Source organism: Daktulosphaira vitifoliae, unplaced genomic scaffold, assembly GCF_025091365.1.
Source record: "Daktulosphaira vitifoliae isolate Bord-2020 unplaced genomic scaffold, ASM2509136v1 Scaffold_2, whole genome shotgun sequence".
NCBI classification, from domain to species: Eukaryota; Metazoa; Arthropoda; class Insecta; order Hemiptera; family Phylloxeridae; genus Daktulosphaira; species Daktulosphaira vitifoliae.
This window is the reverse complement of record NW_026099573.1, coordinates 2,165,701-2,186,168: the sequence shown is the minus strand read 5'-3', so window position 1 is coordinate 2,186,168 and position 20,468 is coordinate 2,165,701. Positions and strand designations below refer to the sequence as shown.

The window sequence follows — 20,468 nt, the reverse complement described above, 5'->3', positions numbered from 1 at the left end:
TGGATGACTTATCCTGATTAAAAAATACCACCAATCCAAATAATCCGGATTAAAAATTAAATTTGGATGGTTCGGTTAACGGATAGAAGAATATTTTATATAACAGTGTTTTTATTACACTTAAGGAGATAAGAAAAAATGTTTGTAAAAATGAAACATTCCAAGTTAATGTAAAATTGGTACATTTGGTCGACTAAATTAGCGTTTTATCCTATTGTCGACCACCATGTACTAATGACAAAAAAGCACACATTTGATTTGTTTCGATGCAAAGCTGAGAATGTATTAATTTACCATGTTTTTTTTTTTGTGTCTGTTGCCCCATTTTCTCAGATCTAACTGGACCGATTTTGATGAACAATATGTCAAAAGATCATAAATCGTATCTAGTTGAAGACATTACCCTTAAAAATTGAAAACATTTCACTCGTTCCACGTAAATGGGGGAAATCTTCAAAAAAATTACAATTTTTAAAATCGGTAAATTTCGTCATTTTTTCACTTTTTTTCTTAAAACTACCATAAATTTTTCAAAAATTAACAAATCAACTTAATTTTTTTTTATATTGAAACCTTAGATATTTTCCTTTCATTTGATATCATTTTTTTGAAAATCTAACACTTAGTCTGCTCACAGGGCGAGATTTAAAATAGTAATTTTTTTACGAAAATTAACTTTTTCAACTTAACTTTTGAATTGACCGGAAATACTGCGTTCTTTAAACATATATCAAATTAAAGCTTATATCATGTACTATAAAATGAAAAAAAAATTTGTCCCGGCGACTTATCTTCTATGTGCAAATAGCTACCATAGTTAAAAACATGCCATTTTTGTGTTAAAATTTTTGATTTTCGATTTTATATTTTTAAGTTTAAATTGCTATAACTGTTAGCAAAATGTATGTATCAGCACAATTTTTTTTTTTAGCTTCGATGCGAAGCTGAAAAGGTATTGGTTTTACTAAGATGTGTTTTTTTTTTTATTTTTTTTTTTTTTTTTGTCTGTTACCACTTTTTCTTAGCTCTCATCGAACCGATTTCTTTCAATGATACGTCAAAAGATCACAAATCGTATCTAGTCGAAGACATTACCCTCAAAAATTGAAAAAAATTTCCTCGTTCCCCGTAAATGGGTGAAACCTACAAAAAAATTACAAATTTAAAAATGGCTAATTTTTTTTACTAAAAACTGCCGTAACTTTTTTAAAAATAAACATGTCAATATAATTCTTTTTTTTATAGATGCATGATGTCATTACCTATCATTTGGTATATTTTTTTATAAGTCTGACTTTTTACCTGCCCACAGAGGGGGATTTAAAATGACAACTTTTTTACAAAAAATTAATTTTTTCAACTCCGGAAGGTCTGACACTTTTATATATATCTTAAATTAAAGCTAATGTAATATAATTTATTGTGAAAAAAAAAAATTTCGGACTTTATTTTATCTTCAGGGTGAAAATAGCTACCGAATGCTATTTTTGTGTGAAAATTCTCAATTTTATTTTTTACATTTTTAACTTTATAATGCTATAACTTATTGAAAAGTGTATTGAACAATATAATTTTTTTATGGGAAATACTATTTTTAAATAATCTCTTTTTCATTCGACATACTTTATCTTAAACAGGATATTAATAAGGAACTAGCAGTTTATGAAGCTTTTGGAATAATCCACCAATTTTTTAAAATTAAACACTATCTAAAGATTTGCATCGAAGCGTTTTTTTTTTATAGTGATTTTAATCACTGTCAGATATCATTATACTTGATCCAACTATGCCATGTCACCACTGTGCCGCGACCCTCCTGTGCTGGGTTTTTTAATAGATTATATATATATACTTATTTCATTTAACATACTTTTGAAATTGGACAATTTTCCTTTATACAGGGAGTGTTCAAAACTTACATACGTATAAAAAGTAGAACTTTTTCAACTTAACTTTTGAAAATGTTCCGGAATACTGCGTCCTTTAAACATATGTCAAATTAAAACTTACAATAAATGCTACAAGTTCAAAAAATAAAATTTTTCCTGTCACCTTTTCTTCTATAGGACAATGGTTGTCGAATTTAACAAAACTTATAATTTTTATGTAAAAATCACCGTTTAACATGAATTATTTTAATACTTAAAACAGCTATAACTTTTTGAAAAATGAACTAATTAAAATTGTTTTTTTTGTATTGATGCCTTAGATATTTTTTTTTTTGTTCATTTGATACAATTTTTTTGAAAATCTGACTCTACTTGCCGCAGGGGAATTCAAAAAAACAATTTTTGCATTCAAGTTAAGCTTTTTCAATGTAAATTTTTGAAAATATTCCGGAAATATTGACACTTTTATTTAATTTTAAATAAAGCTTATATTATTATTATTCAGAATAAAGTTCATAAGACATAAAAAGTTAAACTTGTATAAATTTTTTTGCTTTTTAATGTCGAAAAAATAATTTAAAATTTGAATTAGCTTAAATTGTCAATTTTATTAATCCTTAAAAATTAAAATTAAATTATAATTTTAATTATTATAATTAAAAATAAATTAATAAAATTCCGCTTAATTGGCGAAAGTGACAAACATTTGACGAATCGGTAACACTTGTGTCATTCACAGTTAGGGTACCATGTTCGAATCTACCTGTGACAATTAATATTTTGCATTTTTTTTAAGTTAGAAAAATTTTTAAATCATTTGATTTTTATCTCATTTAGGTTCATTAACTTCAATAAATATCAAGTATCCCATCGCCCTAGTCTCCTCTTGTGAGAAGAATTGTCTTATTCATTTTAATATTATTTTACTATGTGTTTCTTTTCGTGGCTACGAATTATTTTTTCAACCCTCAACTAACTTACTTTTTTCAACGATATATCAAATGATTACAGTTCGTATTTAGTTGAAGATATTATCCTCTTAATTTAAAAAAAAAAATCCTTAATGAAATAAAAAGTACCTTAAACAGCTTTATCCATACAAATAATTATATTAAATTTCTACTTTATCAATGAAAAATTTTCTTAACTCACATTCTCCATATAAGACAATTAAAATGATTAAAATCATTCATTGTTAATGGTTTTAAAGTATTTATTATTGAATTAGGTTTGATATAATAATAGGTTTCAACTACAAAATTAAATAATTTTACTTTGTAATATGTTAATTTTTTAACTTTATTTATGTGTTAACAGTCTATAATATTAATTTTTTTTTGCTAACATGTTGCTGTATAAATCATAAATCTAAAAAAAAAAATTTTTTTTTCACCTGAATATAACAAAAATTTGTCATATCAATCATAACAATACTATTTTTTTCCTCTCATAAAATTTTTTATTTATTAATGTAAATTTCAAACTTGAAGTTAAGCTAAAAGTTATGTTAACAAATTCAGTTTTAAGTAAACTAATACTTGCTAAAATGAAATAAAGTCTTCGTTCAAAATGTATGCAGTGTAATCATTTGTAAAACAAGTCACCCATCTGTTGTGTAAAATTTTTAGTAACCCAAATGAAGCTCTTATATATAATGTTATAATTATTTTTTATTAAAAATATTAAAAAAAATAACCAGCACAGTGGTGTCAAGGCTCAGGGACACGGCATAGTTGTGACAAGTATAGATAATATATGACAATGATTAATATCACTACTATAATAAACGCTTCGATGAAAATCTGTTAATATTGTTTAATTTTTATAAGAATTGGGTTTGTCCAAAAGCAACATCAATTCCTATATTCTTAATTATATCCCAATTTATAGTTTAATGATTTATAAGTTTAATATAATAATAAATACATATAGAAATTAAATTTAGGATGAAATTTATATTCAAAATTTTATATTATAATTTTCATGGAGAAATTATAAAAAATTATAAAGTAATAGTGTATTTTGTTACCTCTATGGCAAACGTTTATCAAAATGTAATTTAGGATTTATCAAAAAAAGGAAGTAAGTTAGCTTTCTTAATTCAATTTATTTTGACCTTTGTTAGTTTATTATTATCTCAGTTATGATATTGAAATTGTAATTTATTATATATCATTTGTAGCGAAAACATTTTTGAAGCTCGAAGTATTTACTGAACATTTCCAAATGTTAAGTTTTCTTGTGAAAGTTATTATTTTAAATCCCCCATTATCCACGTAAAGGGTCAGATTTTCATTATTTTTCTAAGGTGGATAAATTTTTAAACGATTCTTTTTACTCAAAACAATTTTATTAATAAAAAAATGCAAAACATTTATTTTGATAATTAAGATATTTTAAAGAAAAATAATATTCTCCTCTAAATGTTATTTTGATTTATAACTGTTCTAAATATAACAAAATTATAATAATATGTTATACTATATACATTTTCACAATGTTAAAAAATTTTTTATAAAAATGTTTTAATTATTCGGTACTTTAAAATGTTATGTATTGATAAACTGATAAGATACACATGTTAGATTTTGTTAGCAACCTCATAATAACAACGACTGCTCTAAGCAGCTTATAGCTTGCAGCGTTTTAGTGATTCTGTAAAGATTAACATTTTTTTGTATACTTATTGATTTATTAATTATTTTAGAAATTTTTAATTTATTTCAAAACAGTATCTAAAAAAAATTTGGTTAAAATTATTTACAATTTTGAGTTTATGTCCAGTATTATTATGTCACCAATTGATAGTACCATAAATCAAAATTTTGTTGATAAATTTAGTCTTCTTAATTGTTCATTTTATGAAAATGTTATACCAGTGTATAAGTATAAATGCTTACGTACTGGGATTACTATTGTATTTGGTGATATTGATGGTCCTCTAGTAAATGGATATTTCACTTTGGGTAAACTAATTTAACAAAAAAAATATTGACACGAAAATGATTAATTTTATGAAATATTTAGCCACAGAAGCTCACGATAATGATGGTATTCCACATACATTAGAGCATTTAATATTTCTTGGATCGGAAGAATATCCTTACAAAGGAGTTCTTGATTTGGTAGCAAATCGTTGTCTTGCTTCAGGAACCAATGCTTGGACTGGTATTTTATTAAAAATTATTTCAAATGTCGCCAAGATTTTAATTATTAATGCTATATATTATAGATGTGGATCATACTTGTTATACTGTCAGCACAGCCGGGAGTGAAGGATTTCTATCATTGCTTCCTATTTATCTTGATCATATTTTGTATCCTACTTTAACTGTAAAATTTTTTTTATTTACACACTTGTAAGTATTTAATTATATATTGTAATAAAAATAAATTTTAGGATGCTGGTTTTGTCACAGAAGTTCACCATATAACTGCGGAAGGTGAAGATGCTGGTGTTGTTTATTGTGAAATGCAAGGACGGGAAAATACTGCAGAAAGTATTGTAAGTCGGTCACTACTTAAAAAAATGTATCCCGGTGTATGTGGCTACAAATCAGAAACAGGAGGTATTATGAAAAATTTACGAGAGTCAACTACTAATGAAAAAGTATAAAAGATTATTATTAATACTGTGCTTAATATAATAAATTATAAAGTATAACTAAAAAATTTCATTTGATAGATTCGCAAATATCATCATGCATATTACCGACCTGAAAATCTGTTACTTCTAGTCACTGGAAAAGTTGACCATTCTTCTTTATTTAATAGTCTAGAACCAGTTATCCAAAAAATTTTATTAAAAGTAATAAAATTCATATTTAATTTTATTATTAATGAAAATTTAATTCAAAATATTTAAAATAAAGGGAAGCCGAGGAGAATATGTAAAACCATGGCAAAATACTGTAGATCCTTTAACCGAATCTTCAAATTATATAGAACTATTTCCATGTGATGAAGAGACCAATGGTGTTATCAATGTTGGTTGGAGAGGTCCAGTTGGGTCAAATTATAGATACAAGTATTTAATTTATTTGATATTATGTACAATATTATACAGTGTGTTGAATCTAACTGATAATACATATAATATTTAATTCAATCATTATTTCACTATAATATGTTTTTTTTTAAATTTTCGCATTATTGGACAAGATAACTTTTTTTTTTTATTTGTATAAAAAAAATCTTAATTTTTATCTTTTTTTTTGTTTCTTCCAAAAAAATTGAATGGTCAATAACAGTTTTAAAACGAGTATTATGTTACAAGTATTTTAATACATGTAAATACATGTATTTTCAATAATAAATTTATTATTTACACATACAAATGTATGTGGATATAGAAAAATTAAATTCAATAATAATACTTTTGATATTTTCCATAAATTATATTGTCCACCTAATTTCTTAGTAAGTGGTTTATGAATAATATTTTACTTAAAAATGATGATTCCATGGTTGACTTGTCTATTGCTATGTCTCATTTTATTCAAATCTAAATGTTATTTTTTAATTGTACTTATGCAGTTTACTTTAACGAAACATTTTAGATGAATTGAATAAATATGGTATATAATTTTTATTTAAAAATCTTTCAGTATCTAAAATTTATTTTGCCTTGTGGTAAAGTTATACCAAAGAAATTTTATAACTAGAAATATAATAATAATACATGTTATTATATATATATATATATATGCAATGATAATTTTCATGGAAAAAATTCTGATGTTTAAGTCATGTAATTAATATGTAAAATAAATGTAAAAATTCAAATTTTCACAAACTTTAAAATGCTATAAAAATTTACTTTAGAACTGTAATAAGACACTTTGCTACCCAATTTTTGCTTTTAATGGCTATTCTTTTTTTTTTAATTGGTTATTTTTAATTTTAATTTTTTTTTAATAATTTGAATAAATATTATAATTTATATTATTATTGTAGTTCTAAAGAGTAAACATTATAAATAAAAAATATTGAAAAATAATCACTATATCAAGAGTTTTGATTTTTGTGAATATATAAAACCACCTTATATATTTTTAAAATTCATAGATTTAAATGTAAAATATTATGCTTTGAAATTTATGATATAATAAGCTTAAATAATTAAACAACTATAAAGAATTATATAAACAATTAGAATCACTGTTTGAACAAAATAATACTATGGAGGATTTTATTAAATATTAATTATGCCTTTTTTTTTAGGTATATGGCTTGTCAGTTACTCTTAAAATATTTAACTGATACTCCAATAAGTGCTTTACCAAAAGAGTTTGTTGAAATATCTGACCCATTGTGTAGTTCGGTAAAAATAATATAAATTTTTAATCAGTTAAAATAATTTTTCTTAGTAAATTATTGTTCATTTATTTAAAGGTATCTTACTATATAAGTCATCATTTAAATCCAAGTTTAGTTCTTGAATTTGAAAATGTACCAATTCAAAAATTAAATGCAGAACAAATACCATTGAAATTAAATGAAGTATTTAATAAGCTTATAAGTAATGATTGTTATTTTAATCTAGAAAGACTGAGAACATGTATAGAAAGATATAAGCTATTCTTATTAATAAATTTAGAAAATTGTTCTAGTTCTAGTTTAGCCAATTTAATAATTGGAGACTTTTTGTATGGAAAGAATCAATCAGATGTAAGTTGATTTAAATAATGTTAAAGGAACAAATAACAAGTATAAAATTTATCTTTAATGTATAATTTTAGTTAGATGATAGATTGAACACAATTATCATTTTGAAGAAACTTATTAGTGAAGATATCTCATTTTGGAAACAGATTTTAAATGATTATTTTATAAGCAATCATAAAGTAGTTGTAAGAGGAATCCCATCTATAAAAAGACAACAAGACCTTGCTAATGAAGAAGTGCAAAGAGTATCACAACGCAAAAAAGATTTAGGGGATGATGGTTTAAAATTAAAATCTATTAAACTACTGAATGCTAAAACAGAATGTGAAGTAATATAAAAATAATTAAATAATATTTTTTTTATAATAGTTATCAATTATGATCTTACAAAAGTTTTAAAATTGTAATTAAAAATATTTGTCTAAAAATAATTAATTTTGAGTTAATCACATACTAGATATTGATACTAGGTTGGGTTGGAATTATCACATACTAAGTCCAACTAGAATTTGAGATCTTAATGACTTTTGATCCCCAGTGAATATTGTGCATTCTTTTTGAAGCAAATAATTTTAATGGAGTTTTAGATAGGTAGTGAATAAAATAATATATGTGTAACGCTCATCTGTTAAGCCACGTGTAAAAATTGTTATATTAGATGAAAAGTGCTGGCTAAATTTTATTTTATTCAGTTAAATCTTAACAAAAAATAGATTGATACAGATATAGTTAACCAAGTATAAACAATAAAAATAAAAACAAAAAGATGAATATAAAGATCAAAGATATAACAAGTACTAACAACAAAGAAAAAAGAATATAAATTAGTTTTGCTAACACTAATGCGATAAATTACAAGAAATTACTTTCAATTCATATTTTTAGTTATTAGGTGGGTAAAAACCAGCCCAACGGTGAATTAAATAAGTTATATAAATTAAATTATAGATAAGAACTTAATAAGTACTTATTGCGTTATAAGCATTTTAATACATAGAATGGTTGCATTGGTGGGTACAGCTTGTACTGGTGTATATCAATAATGCTTACTCTGCCTTTCATACTCACTCGTTATATTGAAATGCTTGTAATTAAATAAGTACTTAATCTAAAGTTATTATTTCCTTCTACACTTTTTTCTAATGAATAAGCTAAAAATGGCTATTTTGAAGTATCAAAAATATTAATTAATTTTTTTTTATTTGGGACAAATAATAAAATGCAAAGTACAGCAACGATCTAAAAAAGTGGAGTTAAAATATTTATAAATTAGTAGTTATTAATTCACTGTTATAAAATGTTTTCATGTGTATTTTAAACAAGTAAAAAATATTTCATTTTTGTGGTTGATTATTCACAAAGGATGTTACCAGAACATTTTTATTTTTTTAAATATGTATTACAATAATAAACCTATAATTTGAAATAATCTAAGTAATTTGATAAAATTCGAAATATTACAGAATTGGGCATTATTTTCAAAAATTGTATACATTTATTTGTTTTAACACCCAATAATTCCTAGGAATTAAGATTTTGGATAGTTTTTCTTATTTCATCTTAAAGTTCATTGTATTATCTTTAATGCAAGTAAAGGAAGTGTGAAAAAAGGTTCAAAACGTAATAACCTTAGAAATCGAGATCAAAAGTTATTAAAGATGTTAAAACCTGGTTTGGTTGGGTTACCACTTTGTGTAACATTTTTAATTCCAAAAGCTCCCATATTTATCACATATGCTATCAAGTAAATATTTTTTTTATTTATTAGCATTATTGAAGGTACCTACCATATTATATATATATATTATAATATATTAGAAAATTTTTTAGAAATCAACTTAATTATCCCGGTTTTTTGTGTATAACATTGATTTTAACTAATTTATGGGTTCATAAATTTCAGAAAAAACCTCCTAATGAAATGTTGACATCAGTTAAAATTCCTAATGTTGAATTCATACAGTTTTTAACTTATGATACTTTTTCATCAAATTCAATAAATCAACACAATTTATTTAAAACTTCTGAGGTTCCATTGTTTGTTGAAATTGACAATATTAAAAGTAATTTTGTTTATGTAAGTTAAGTCAATTATAAATAAATTCTATTTACTTGTAAGACCTACTCATTTTGCTATTCTTTAATGATTCCATTCAGATGAATGCATTTATTAACACTAAAGACTTGGCGTTGAATCTTAGAAAGTACTTACCCATTGTTGTTGATTTAATAATGGAAAGTACTGTAATACAAAATGGTGTAAAATTAGATTACATGGATGTCATTGCAGAATTAGAAAAAGATACTGTTTCATGGAATTCGTCTGTTGGAATCGGATCAACTTCTTGGTTTTCTTGTGGAACTTTTTCCTCTGTTGTAATATTATCACTTAATGTATGTTCTAATGGCAGAGATTATTTGCAATTTTTAATTAAATAAAAAAAGATTAATTTTATTTATATTAATTTAAATTTTCATTGTTTTTATTAATTTAATTGTTTTACCTTACATAATTAAAAAATTATTTTATATTGGATATAATATTTACTAAATTATTGATTTATATTGAAATATAAAATTAAATTAATTATTGATATTTGAAACTCAAAACTTATGTTGAATGTTTTGACTAAATAGGTTGAACCAGAAAAATATAATAAAAGCATCAACTGGCTTCATAATTTTCTTTATAATACAATTATTACTAAAGAAAAGTTTTCTATCACTTTGTCAAAAATTATAAATGAAGTTTCTTGCTATCGTAGAGATGGAAGCCATATGTTAAAAGACATTTTAAGAAATATGATTTACAAACAAGGTAATTATAAATATATTGGGAAAATAGAATAATTACAAAACATATATCAAAGCTTATAAGTGCAAACTACTCTAAATATGTTTGCATTAAGTTAAATTTTTGTCCACTCTTACAAACAGTCTTGTTAGACTTTTTAAGTTATTAAATTTCAATAACTTAATTTTAAATGCTATGTTATGAGTTTTCATTTTATAACTTTATAACTTTATTTTTTAACATTTAAGTGTTAATTAATGAACACATAACAGTCAATCCACTTTTCTCAATGTTATCTCGCTTATCATTACTGTTTTTGCTATATCTACAATTAGACTCGTTATTAACTTTGTCTCTATTAGATACTTAAATGCTTAGAGTCATCATCTTTTATCTGATATTTTATTCAGTTCATATAAATTTTTTATTTATTAACTTTCTCCTAGTTGCTCAAATGGCTTCTCAATGCTTTCGTCTTAGCCCATCTACTACAACATATAATTTGAATTTTACTTCCTATTATTATTTTTTAATTCTTTCATCTAAAATCGCAATTTATTCTTACATACACTGATTTTAATAAATCCTTCAACTGTGTTAAACAATAAATCCTTTCTTTTATTCTCAACTTAAATCATTTTGGCGATACTCTTTTGTCATGGCTTCAATTTTACTTATGTAATAGGAAACTTTATGTTTCGATCCATGGTCTCTTTCTGAAGTAATTTTTCCTTCTTTTGATGGTTCTCAAGGCCCAATTTTATTACTTCTGCTATTTGAGCTCCTTGTTAACAGTGTCCTACTGATCTTTTTTGATATTTTATGGAAGAGTAATAGCTGTTAAAAATGGGAAACTTGCATTTTTGCATATAGTTATCCACTTATATTAATTTACTTTATCTCTTGATTTATCATTTCAATTTCCTATTAAAATTAAACTAATTTCAATTTTTTTTTAACAGATAGCAATAATTACACATTTAGTACTTTAAGACAATATAAGTTTCTAACTAGCTTGCAAAAAACCATTGAAACAGAAGAAGGTTGGCAAGTTGTAAATGAAGATTTGAATAAATTAAAATTATTTTTAGCTAATCCAGATATGATAAAATTACACATAACAGGCAATTTGGATAAATTATGTGTTATTATTCCTGAAGCCTCTGTTACATTACAAAAAATTATTCCAGATAATTCAAAGACATCAGTACATCCGTAATAAAAATTGGGATGTAGTATTAAAATTGTATTTTTTATTACTTTTAATATTAATTTTTAGATTTAATACACTTTATGACTTTGATTCTATGTTACCTCTAAACCAATGTGAAAGTCAAGCTTGTATTGTTGGAATGGGTTCTATTGAATCAAGTTATTTCACCCAAGTTACTGATTGTATAAACGATTATAACGATCCAGACATAGCTGCTATTTTAGTATTTTTGCAATATTTTACTCAGTTAGAGGTATGTAATTATTATAATTCAAATATATTTTTGATCAAATGTTTTTTCCAAACAAAATTGGCCAATAAGATCGATTTTATTTCTGTAGTAATAAGTTTATAAGTAATATGATATATTTTAAGGGTGAGAAAATTTTTAATATTTTTGGTGTTGAAAATTTATAAGTGTATTATTCTTAAATAGTGTTCTATGCGCCTATAGTCTTATATAAATGCTAAAAACAAAGTAACACATAATGTAACTGTTATGAAGGTTGAGACTTTGAAACTATTTATCTCAAAACAACTTTTTTCAAACCCTCTTTCGCTCAATTAAAAAAAAATGATTTTTTAAATTATATTGTATTTCTTTTTTATTTCAAAGTTAATTGTCCATATTGTAGTATTAATATGTAAAAAGAACTATTGATGTTGTAGATTTAAAAAAAAAATTCCACATGTAGTTATCAAAAATAAAATAAAATTTATAAGAAGTCCAACAGTATAAGCAAAAATTAATAATATTATACTTTATAATCTGTTTTTATCACTCATTTAATTAATGTAATTTATAATTTTAACAGGGACCTATGTGGAAGAATGTACGAGGATTAGGTTATGCATATTCCTATAGCATTATTCCAAGGCCAGACGAAGGAAAGATTTCCTTACATTTTTACCGCTCTGTAAATGTACCAGCTGCTTATCAAGCTACAAAATCAATAATAGTATGCAGAATTAATGTTAAAAATTTTGTTAGATATTATAAACAATTTTTTATGAATAAACATACTGATATTAGGTAAGGTAAGACACTCATTTTTTCAGAAACTATTGAAAAGTTCTAATTTTTATAAAGAAAAAATATTTACTTCAAAAAATAATTTAATAATATGATAAAGAAAAAACAGTAACACAGTGGGGATGCAGCACAATGAAGATGTGGCATAGTTGGGACAAATATCTGACAGTGATTAAAATCACTATCATAAGAAACAGTTTGATGCAAGTGTGTAGATAGTGTTTAATTTAAAAAAAATTGTGGATTATTCCAAAAGCGAAATGTACTCCTATTTTTTCAACTTCGACAGTCATTTGCACATAGAAAATAGGTCACATAGAACATTTTTTTTAACTTTTAGTATGTAATATAAGTTTTAATTTAACATTTATTTCCATAAGATCCAGTATTTCCGAAATATTTTCAAAAGTTAAGTTGAAAAAATTCTACTTTTTATACATATTTTTCAAGTATTGAATACCCTCTGTATAAGGAAATTGCCCGATTAAAAAAAAAAGTATGCCAGATGAAGGGGTATACAAGGTGATTTTTTTATCATAAACCACTCAATTACTTACAGAATAATTATAATTTATACATTTTAGCTTCGATGCGAAGCTGAGAAGGTATTAATTTTACCATGATGTGTTTATTTTTTTTTTTTTTTTTGTTTGTCACTACTTTTTCTCAGCTCTCACTGGACCGATTTCTTTTAACAATACGTCAAAAGATCACAAATTGTATCTAGTTGAAGACATTACCCTTAAAAATTTAAAAATTTTCCCTCGTTCCCCGCAAATGGGGGAAATATCCAAAAAAATTACAAATTTAAAAATCGACAAATTTTGTCATTTTTTTCACTTTTTTTTCTTAAAACTTCCATAACTTTTTCAAAAATCAACAAATCAACATAATTTTTTTTTAAACTAAAACCTTAGATATTTTCCTTTCATTTGATATAATTTTTTTGAAAATTTAACACTTAACCTGCTCATGGGGGGGGATTTAAAATTGCAACTTTTTTACAAAAACTAACTTTTTCAACTTAATTTTTGAAAATGTTCCGGAAATACTGCGTCCTTTAAACATATATCAAATTAAAGCTTATTTTATGTACTATAAAATGAAAAAAAAAAATTTGTCCCGACACTTTTTTTTCTACATTTAAACGGTTGCCGTAGTTAAAAAAACACTATTTTTGTGTTAAAATTTTCGATTTTCAATTTTTAATTTTCAACTTAAAAATGCTATAACTTTTCGAAAAATGCATGTATCAGCACAATTTTTTTTTTTCTAAATACATTATAAGTACATCTTCCATTTGACATACTTTTTATTAAAATTAGACAATTTCCCCTTATATAGGGGGGGTTCAAACTTTGAAACATTGTATAAAAAATAGAACTTTTTCAACTGAACTTTTGAAAATGTTCCGGAAATACTGCGTCCTTTAAACATATATCAAATTAAAGCTTTTTTTATGTACTATAAAATGAAAAAAAAAAATTTGTCCCGACACCTTATCTTCTATGTGCAAATGGCTGTCGAAATTATAAAAAAAATGTAATATTTGCGATAAAAATCACCTTTTATAACGATGTTTTTTGTACTTAAAACTGCCATAACTTTTTCAAATATTAACTAATCAAAATAATATTTCTTTATATTGAAACCTTAGGTAATTTTCTTTCATTTGATATCATTTTTTTTTGAAAATCTAACACTTATTCTGCTCACAGGGGGGATTTAAAATAGCAACTTTTTTACAAAAACTAACTTTTTCAACTTAATTTTTGAAAATGTTCCGGAAATACTGCGTCCTTTAAACATATATCAAATTAAAGCTTATTTTATGTACTACTAAATGAAAAAAAAAAATTTGTCCCGACGACCTATCTTCTATGCGCAAAAGGCTACCGTATTTAAAAATATGCTATTTTTTATTAAAATTCTAGGTTTTGTATTTTATTTTATTTTAAAATATTTTATTAGGGGAATAAACTGACTTTCATGAATATTATATAATTTCATTGACATAGAATAAAGTTCATAAGACATATGATATTATACTTATTAACATTTTTTACTTTTTTAAAGTCGAAAAAGTAATTTTTAAATTTGAGTTAGCTTAAATAGCCAATTTTATCATGCAACAAAAATCAACGAATAGTTGCCGAATGGGTAACACCTTGATCTTTAACGCCTAGGGTACGAGGTTCAAATCCGTTTGTGGCTTCTAAAATTTTGCATTTTTTTTTTGAGTTAGAATAGAATTTTCAAATCATTTGATATTTATCTCATTTAGATTCAATAATTTCAATAAATATAAAGGATCTTATCACTATAGTCTCCCCTCGTGAGAAGAAATTGATATTCATGTTAATATTATTTTACTATGTGGTTCTTTTTCTGGCTACGATTTATTTTGCCAACCCTCACTAGACCTACTTTTTTCAACGATACGTCAAATGATTCATTTAAGTTTATGATATTTAAGTTAATGATTAGTTTAAGTTATTACTCTTAAAAATCAAAAAAATATTCCTTATTCAAATAAAAAGTAGCTTAACTAGATTTGTCCATACAAACAATTAAAATCATTAATTTTTAATATTCTTAAATTATTTATTGTCGAATTAAATTTGATATGATAAAAGTATTCAACTACAAAAGTAAATAATTTTACTTTATAATTTATTAATTTTTTAACTCTATTTCTGTGTGCTACTACCAGTCTATAATATGCCAAATTTTTTAGTAATATGTTGCTATATAAATCATAAATTTAAAAAAAAAATGATTTTTAGTTTCACCTGAAGTTAACGATGGAGTTTTACAATTATAATTATATTTTTGATAATATGCTCAATTGAGTAAATCTTTTTAACTACTTTGGTTTGATTGGTTCATTTAATTAAAGTAAATTATTAAAATTAATTAAGTTCTGAATATTTCAATTGCAGAATTTTTTTAAACACCAAAAGTTATTAGGATATGATTACTATTCTTTCTATTTCAGTTATCTATTACGATAAAAATGTAAAAAAATCGAATTTTTCTGACAAATGTACTGTAATTAGTAATTATAAAATTTCCAGATTGCATATTAATCTTAAAAATTTCATTTTTTTCAATTTAATAATGTCAATTTCAAACTTGCAAGTTGAACTATAAGTTATGGTAACAAATTCATTTTTTAGCTTCGATGCGAAGCTGAGAAGGTATTTTTCATTAAAACTTTCACTTTAAAAGACAATAAAAAATAGGTTCAAAATGATTACCTTTAACATATTAAAAATCAAAATCAGTATTAATTTAATACAATTTTTTTTGTTCTTAATTATTTTTTTTTATATGTAAATACTTATTTTTTAATAATAAGTAATAATATTAAAACTTAGAAGTAATAGAAAAAGTTTAATTGCACATTTGAAAACATCACGAAAAGTTTATTTAGAAAAGTATATTTTTTTTCTGATGAAAGTTCCTTTTGTTTAGTGTATTTATTCATAAGTAACAAAATTTTTTTATTAAAAAGTATTGCATAAATTCCTTTAAATTTGTATACGCATTAAAAGTATATGAATATACAACTCCTTTTTATTTTTATAATATCTCCGTAAAAATTACAATATTATATTATTGAATACCACTTTCATACTCAATTTAATTACTGTAATTATTATGTATTCATATATTATAGTTATAAATCGGGGTAAAATTAAGGGAATAAGTGTTATTGTTGTTTTTGAAATAATCTACCAATTTCATTTTTTTCTATTTAATAATATTTATTTCAAACTTGCAAGTTGAGTTAAAAGTTATGGTAATAAATTCATTTTTTTTTTATTAAAACTTTCACTTTAAAGAACAAAAAGAAGTAGGTTCAAAATGATTACTTTTAACATATTAAAAATCAATAATAATTTGAAAATAATTAATTATAAAAATTATATAATATATAATTAAAATAATTACTAATCTGGATATAATTAAGGAAATAGGAGTTGATGTTGGGTTGGGTTGGTTACATTTTTAACTTTATAATGCTATAACTCATTGAAAAGTGTACGAATCAACACAATTTTTTTATGAGAAATAATATTTTTTAATAATCCCTTTTTCATTCGACATACTTTATCTTAATCAGGGTATTAATAAGAAACTAGCAGATAATGTAGCTTTTGTAATTATCCACCAATTTCTTAGAATTAAACACTATCTACTGATTTGCATCGAAGCGTTTCTTATGATAGTGATTTTAATCACTGTCAGATTAAATCTATACTGGACCCAACTATGCAACATCCCCACTATGCCGCGACCCCACTGTGCTGGGTTTTTTTTTTTTTGATTATCATTTGTTACATATTATTCTTGAATAATTAACTATGTAATATTTTTTAAGGTCAACCCATTATGCCTGGTAAGGGTGTCAACTTTTTTTTTACAAATAGGTACACATATTTTGAATTTAATAAAATGTTTGAGTTTTTAATTTAATAGTAAATGGCATTTGAATTTTTAGTATAACTTTTTTGTTTATTAGATATATTTATTCATATATTATACTTCTAAATAAAAAAACAACTAATCAGGAATAATAAAGGAAATAGGAATTAATTTTGCTTTTGGTATAATCCACCAACTTCTTAATATTAAATACTATCTACGGATTTGCAACAAAGCGTTTCTTATGATAGTGATTTCAATCGCTTTCAGATATTATTTATACTTGTCCCAACTACTCCATGTTCACAATGTGTCCCAAACCCACCGTGCTATAGTTGTTTTTTTATTTTGTTGATTTTGAACGAGTTATAGTTGTTTAAAGTTTAGGGAAATACAATATTTATTTTTTAAAAGTTAAATTGAAAAAATTGATATTTTGAATCCGCCCTTGTATGCAAGTAACAGGTCAGGTTTTCAAAAATTTAATATAAAAACAAAGGAAAATACCTAAGGTTTCTATATAAAACAAAATTATTTTGGTACGTTAATTTTTCAAAAAGTTATAGCAGTTTTAATAGAAAAAAATGTCAAAATGTAATTTAATTAAAATTTAAGATTTTAAAGATTGTAATTTTTTTGGGTATTTCCTCCATTTACAGGGAATGAGGGAAATTTGTTCAGTTATAAAAGAAATGTCTGCATCGTTCCTATGAGAGCTGAGAAAAAGTGTTGACAAACATAAAAAAAAACACAACATAATAAAATTAAATATATTTTAATTCTTATAATTTATTTATTCTTTCAACTGTTAAAGTTTTAATATTGTTTAAAAATTTTGATTTTAAATAAAAATTCATTATTAATTTTCTTTACTTAATACCGGAAGAAACAATAATCAGATTCATTTAAATAAATTATTGTTTTTGATAGCTATCAAAAAAAATTCATCAATGATCATCAATGTACAATAGTAAAATTGCGTTGCATGTAACATTGTATTATTAGACATTAATTATTAAAGATAAAGTTTCTGAATGTTAAATAATATTTTAGTAAAAAAAAAAAAGCTTGAGCATTTAACAAAATAGAAAATTAAAGACTTCTGTTATTCTTAATAATGAAATATCATTATCAAATTGATCTGAAATCATTAAGCTTTAACTTGATGTTATAGATGATTGATTGATCAGATAAATAAATTATAAGAACAAAATTATTTGTAATATTATCAAGTTAAAAAGAGGAGTTCCCATTTAAGGAAATTTAAGGTAAAGTGTTTTATCTCTAAAAGAATAAAAAGTAAACTATTTTACTACATTATATTGTACAATTTGAAACTAAATAATTTTTCTTTTTACTAAAATAAAAAATATTCAATAATTTCTGAAGAAATGAGTATCTTATCCAAAATTGTTTATCCTATATATGTACTTATCTCCTATGTACTTTTAGATATAATTTCTTTATAATACTTTAATTTTTAAGAATTACTGACAATTATTAATGAAAATAACAAGGTAGTAGTGAAAATGTTTATTTATTTTTAATTGTGTAATTCAAAAGGTCTTAGTGTAGAAAATAATAACAAATTTGTTGAATTATGATATAATATCTATTAAAATTAATTTTAACACTAGAAAAAAAATAGTGGGACATATGCTGACATGAAAAACTATTATAAAAATATGATATTGTTGTAATATTTATTTTATGATAATATAAACTATTTATATTGTATACAATGTGTCTCTCAGATTGAACTAATAACACTTATAATTTTTGATACAATTATAGTTTTGTTAAAATTTCTTTTAAAAATAATTATTGCCTTCTATGACTATGTTTTAAACATATCTTTCATTACTTATCACTAATAAGAAAAACATTTAAAATAAAATATTTTTTTTCTAAGTTTCAAATTTGTCAGTCACTTTTATACCTTTTCTTACCAAAAAAAATGGTTGTATCTCAATGATTACTTGTCTTAAAATTGTTTAATATTGACCCATTAATTTTTTTTTTCAAGAAGACTAAAAAATGACTGGCTACTTTAAAAAAATAAAAAATTTTTATTTAAATTTTTTTTTCTTATTAAGGATGAGAAATAAAAAATATGTCTTAAACGTAATCTAAAAAGGCAATAATTATTTAAAATGAAAACTCCAACAAAGTGATAATTGTATTAAAAATTAAAATGTCAGTTAGATCTAAGACACTATAGGTTAATTGTTATTTTGTATTTCAAAGTCTAAAAAAATAAAAGTAATTTTATTCTTGTTTTTTACACTATTTTCGTCATTAGGATTTAATTGTTTGGATGTTAGTGACATAACTTTGTCTCTAGGTCTATTTTAATTTTGTATACTTCAGTATCTAATTTGATTCCTCTAATTATAATACAAAATTTTTATTTTGTTTTTAAGTGACATGTGTAATATACAATTTTAATTTGTTCAAGTACTTTTAAAGTACGTTTGAAATGATGTTAGTTATCTGTCATAATTTTAATGTTATTGTTAGAAATAGTTTATAACTGTTTCTCATATAGCTTTTTTACAAGTTAAACGTCATTTCTTCATATATATATATATATATAGAATATTATGTAATATGTTTAATAGAATCTTTTCCAATTTTACATCAGCCTTGCCAAATACTGGTTTATTTACTATAAAAATATTTATTAAAATTATATGAATAGTTATTCCGAAACTTTAAAAATTAATATTATACTTCATAAATTATGATTTAGTTATTATTTATCAGTTAAATAAGAAGCATTTTGTATTGTTATATTTTTATGATTTTAGGATGAACATTTATCTAGTGAATTTTCTTGGGATCAAACACTATTCGAGTCAGCAAAATGTTCTGTTACATTTGAAATAATTGATAGAGAGAGTACAATTGGTACTTTAACCTCACAATCAATTTTGTTTCACTTCCGAAATTTAAAACAAACTTATAACCAGTAATATTTTTACTTATTGTAATGAAATATTTAAAAAAGAAAAAATTATTATGTTTAGGGATCTTGTAAAGAAAATATCATTAGTAAAACTTGAAGATCTTCCTGAAATTGGCAGAAAATATGTGATTCCATTATTCAATCCACAATCTTCCATAACTGCAATGGTATGTCCTCCCTCAAAAATTGAAGAAATAGCTAATGAATTTGAAAAGTAATATTTTAAATGACAATTATTAATAAAAATAAAATTTTACTAATGAAAATATTATTTAAATTTTCAGAATTGGTATTAAAATGAACGTGTATAAATCTTTAGATGAAAGTTTTCTAAATAACTAACCTATAATACAAAGTTTTATTGTATTAACATGTATAAATCATGCTTCAAAAATATTTTCAGTATAGTTTAATATTTTAATTGTCTTTTTCCCTCCCACGGTTACAATATTAATATAAATAATAATTGAAAA

The 20,468-nt window shown here is 23.4% G+C and overlaps 1 protein-coding gene across 1 annotated transcript; it reads left to right on the top strand.

The window, feature by feature from the left end:
- Window positions 1–4,475: 4,475 nt before the first annotated feature.
- Window positions 4,476–20,468, top strand: LOC126898358 (uncharacterized protein C05D11.1-like). The gene is made up of 18 exons (XM_050672316.1): window positions 4,476–4,855; window positions 4,917–5,057; window positions 5,122–5,222; window positions 5,290–5,499; window positions 5,575–5,697; window positions 5,762–5,916; window positions 7,113–7,212; window positions 7,284–7,559; window positions 7,631–7,885; window positions 9,460–9,633; window positions 9,714–9,950; window positions 10,194–10,374; window positions 11,313–11,565; window positions 11,630–11,816; window positions 12,379–12,522; window positions 19,838–19,998; window positions 20,057–20,209; window positions 20,280–20,468. Exons 1-18 carry the CDS (start codon window positions 4,666–4,668, stop codon window positions 20,335–20,337), a joined length of 3,099 nt encoding a protein of 1,032 aa, XP_050528273.1. The 5' UTR covers window positions 4,476–4,665; the 3' UTR covers window positions 20,338–20,468.

What these genes read in the sequence shown, in the direction of transcription:
- LOC126898358 (XM_050672316.1), top strand. Translation starts at nt 4,666, where the DNA reads ATGTCCAGTATTATTATGTCACCAATTGATAGTACCATAAATCAAAAT. An exon ending in ATGCTAAAACAGAATGTGAA is followed by an intron (nt 7,886 to 9,459) that starts GTAATATAAAAA and finishes CATAAATTTCAG; the next exon opens with AAAAAACCTCCTAATGAAAT. An exon ending in TTGTAATATTATCACTTAAT is followed by an intron (nt 9,951 to 10,193) that starts GTATGTTCTAAT and finishes TTGACTAAATAG; the next exon opens with GTTGAACCAGAAAAATATAA.